The following is a 3,121-nucleotide window of genomic DNA, read 5'->3' as shown; positions in this document are numbered from 1 at the left end:
GAATTAATAGCTGAAAACTTCCCCAACCTGGGAAAGAAACAATCATCCAACTCCAGGAAGCATGGAGAGTTCCATACAGGATAAACCCACAGAGGAATACACCATGACACATTGTAATCAAAATGACAAAAATTAAAGATAAAGAGAAAATATTAAAAGCAGCAAGAGAAAAACAACAAATAACATACAAGGGAACTCCCATAAGGTTATCAGCTGATTTTTCAGCAGAAACTCTGCAGACCAGAAGGGAGTGGCATGATACATTTAAAATAATAAGTGAACAGAGTACCTGTCAGGCAAGAACTGCTTTGATGGTCTATGATGATGCCAATAAAAAGTGGGTGCCAGCTGGTGGTTCAACCGGGTTCAGCAGAGTTCATATATATCATCATACAGGAAACTACACATTCAGAGGGGTGGGCAGGAAGATTCAGGACCATCAGGTAGTGATAAATTGTGCCATTCCTAAAGGGTTGAAGTACAATCAAGCTACACAGACCTTCCATCAATGGCGGGATGCTAGACAGGTGTATGGTCTCAACTTTGGCAGCAAAGACGATGCCAATGTCTTCACAAGTGCCATGATGCATGCCTTAGAAGTGTTGAATTCACAGGAAACAGGGCCAACATTGCCTAGACAAAATTCACAACTACCTGCCCAAGTTCAGAATGGCCCATCACAAGAAGAATCGGAAATTCAAAGAAGGCAACAACAAGAACATCAACAACAAAAGGAGCTGGAGCGGGAAAGGCTGAAGAGAGAAAGAATGGAAAGGGAGAGATTGGAGAGGGAGAGGTTAGAAAGGGAAAGGCTGAAGAGGGAGCGACTAGAACAGGAGCAGCTGGAGAGAGAGAGACAAGAAAGGGAACGTCAGAATCGCCTGGAGCGGGAGAGATAAGAGCGGGAGAGGCTGGAGAGGCTGGACTGGGAAAGGCAAGAAAGAGAGTGGCAAGAGCAGCTAGAAAGGGAGCAACTGGAATGCAAGCGAGAGCGAAGAATGTCAAATGCCGCTCCATCCTCCAACAGCTCCCTGTATCGTGCTCCACTTCCTGAGTGGGCCAGTTGCCAGCCTCCTTCAGCGCCTCCTCCATCATATGCTAAAGTCATCTCAACTCCAGTGTCAGAGGCCACTCCTGATTACGCTGTAGTGACCGCTTTGCCACCTACTTCTACACCCCCTACACCACCACTTCGACACTCCAAGACACGTTTTGCAACATCTCTAGGTTCAGCCTTCCACCCTGTTCTTCCCCATTATGCTACAGTTCCTCGTCCTCTGAACAAAAACTCTTGACCTTCTTCTCTTGTGAACACACCCTCTCTTCAACCTCAAGCTACGAAGCCCTGTGCCTGGTCTACTTCCAATTTCTCGCCCCTCCCTCCGTCTCCTCTCCCCGCCACGCAGAGCTACTGGTCCAAGGCCTGTCCTCCCCAGTTGTGTTTCTTATCCTGTGCCCCAGATGCCTCCATCATCAGCGGCACCCAGCGGGCTGCTCGACTCTGTCACACATCCAGTGTCTCTACCAGCCCACCACCGCCTTCCCTCGCACCACTCTCACACTGTGGATGAGAGCTTCTCCTCCTCCAAGCATGCCTATTGCCTCAACTCCCTCATCCAAGCCTAGTGTTCTCCCTTCTCCCTCTGCAGCTGCCCCTGCCTCTGTGGAGACTCCTCTAAACTCTGTGCTGGGAGCCTCTTCTTCTGAGCCAGGCTTGCAGGCAGTCTCTCAGCTGGCCGAGACTCCAGCCCAACAGGGCATTGTCTTGGGAACACCTGAACCTCCACTCCCTCCTGCACTCCCACCAGGTCCTGCCCAGGCATCAGCAGCGCTCCCTCCTCCCCCAGGGCCTCCTCCACTCCGTCCACTTCTGTCCTCAGGGCCCCCGCCTCTGCTTCCTCCACCGCCTCTTCCTAATCAAGTACCCCCTTCTCCCTCATCACCTCCTGCTGCTCCCCTCCCTGCATCTGGATTTTTTTTGGGATCCATGTCTGTAGACAATCACCCTTCAACTGGACTTGCAGCTGCAATTGCTGGAGCAAAACTTAGGAAAGTGTCACGGTTGGAGGATGCCTCTTTCCCAAGTGGAGGGAACACCACTGGTGTGAATTTGGCCTCATCTAAAACAGATAGGGATCGTGGAAATGGACCCCTTCCTTTAGGGGGTAGTGGTTTAATGGAAGGAATGAGTACCCTGCTGGCCAGGAGGAGAAGAATTGCTGTAAAGGGATCAACAATAGAAACCTAACAGAAAGAGGACAAAATGAAAATTCAGAGCCTGTAACTTCTAAGGCTTCTTCAACAAGTACACCTGAACCGACAAGAAAACCTTGGGAAAGAACAAATACAATGAATGGCAGCAAGTCTGTTGTTCCAGATGGGATTCTCCAAGGAAAAATCAGATTGTTTTTGACAACAGATCCTATGATTCATTACACAGAGCAAAATCTGTGCCCTTGTCACAGCCCAGTGCCAATGGAGTCCAGATGGAGGGACTAGACTATGACAGGCTGAAGCAGGACATTTTAGATGAAATGAGAAAAGAATTAACTAAGCTAAAAGAAGAGCTCATTGATGCAATCAGGCAGGAACTGAGCAAGTCAAATACTGCATAGACAAGAATGCAGAGAAGAATCTGGAGAAGGAAAAAAAAAAACCTACAAAGAACAGCTGTGTTAACAACAACAAAACCCCTACATTTTGTGAGCTGTAAGAAAAAAATGGAGATAAACAGTCGGAAGGAGGGGAAAACAAACATACTTTGAAAGTCTTCAGACATTACTACTCTGGCAATAAGCTATTTCCCTCCCAGTTTGCTGCTTTTTTCTGACCTTTACAATAGGATGGAAGAGAGTTGTATAGGAGTTCCTGTATCAGTTATGCAGAAAATACTAAATCCGTCTGGCAAGATCACCGTGCATTGAAATATTTTCATGTCAAGAGAAATTCGCACATTTTCCTCAATCCATTGCTAAAATAAAAAGGAGAAAGGCTTGAGAAGTTTTTTTCAGAGAATGGTGATGAGGAATTTAGCAAGTTATGCTGTTGTACTGTAAATGTTTCTCTCAGGTTTGTCTTCCTATCATATTTGATATTCCATGAATAACTGAGTTCAGCCCTA

The 3,121-nt window shown here is 47.1% G+C and overlaps 1 protein-coding gene across 1 annotated transcript; it reads left to right on the top strand.

Annotated features, from left to right (window-relative positions):
• Positions 1-278: 278 nt before the first annotated feature.
• Positions 279-2,634, top strand: LOC101276781 (protein enabled homolog). The gene is given in 4 exon segments (XM_012535630.2): positions 279-1,000; positions 1,627-2,261; positions 2,264-2,377; positions 2,437-2,634. Coding segments are annotated over 4 exon segments (1,617 nt in total). The 5' UTR covers positions 279-311; the 3' UTR covers positions 2,616-2,634.
• Positions 2,635-3,121: the final 487 nt, after the last annotated feature.

Source organism: Orcinus orca, chromosome 7 (genome assembly GCF_937001465.1).
Source record: "Orcinus orca chromosome 7, mOrcOrc1.1, whole genome shotgun sequence".
NCBI lineage: Eukaryota > Metazoa > Chordata > Mammalia > Artiodactyla > Delphinidae > Orcinus > Orcinus orca.
This window is presented reverse-complemented; position numbering and strand designations above follow the sequence as displayed.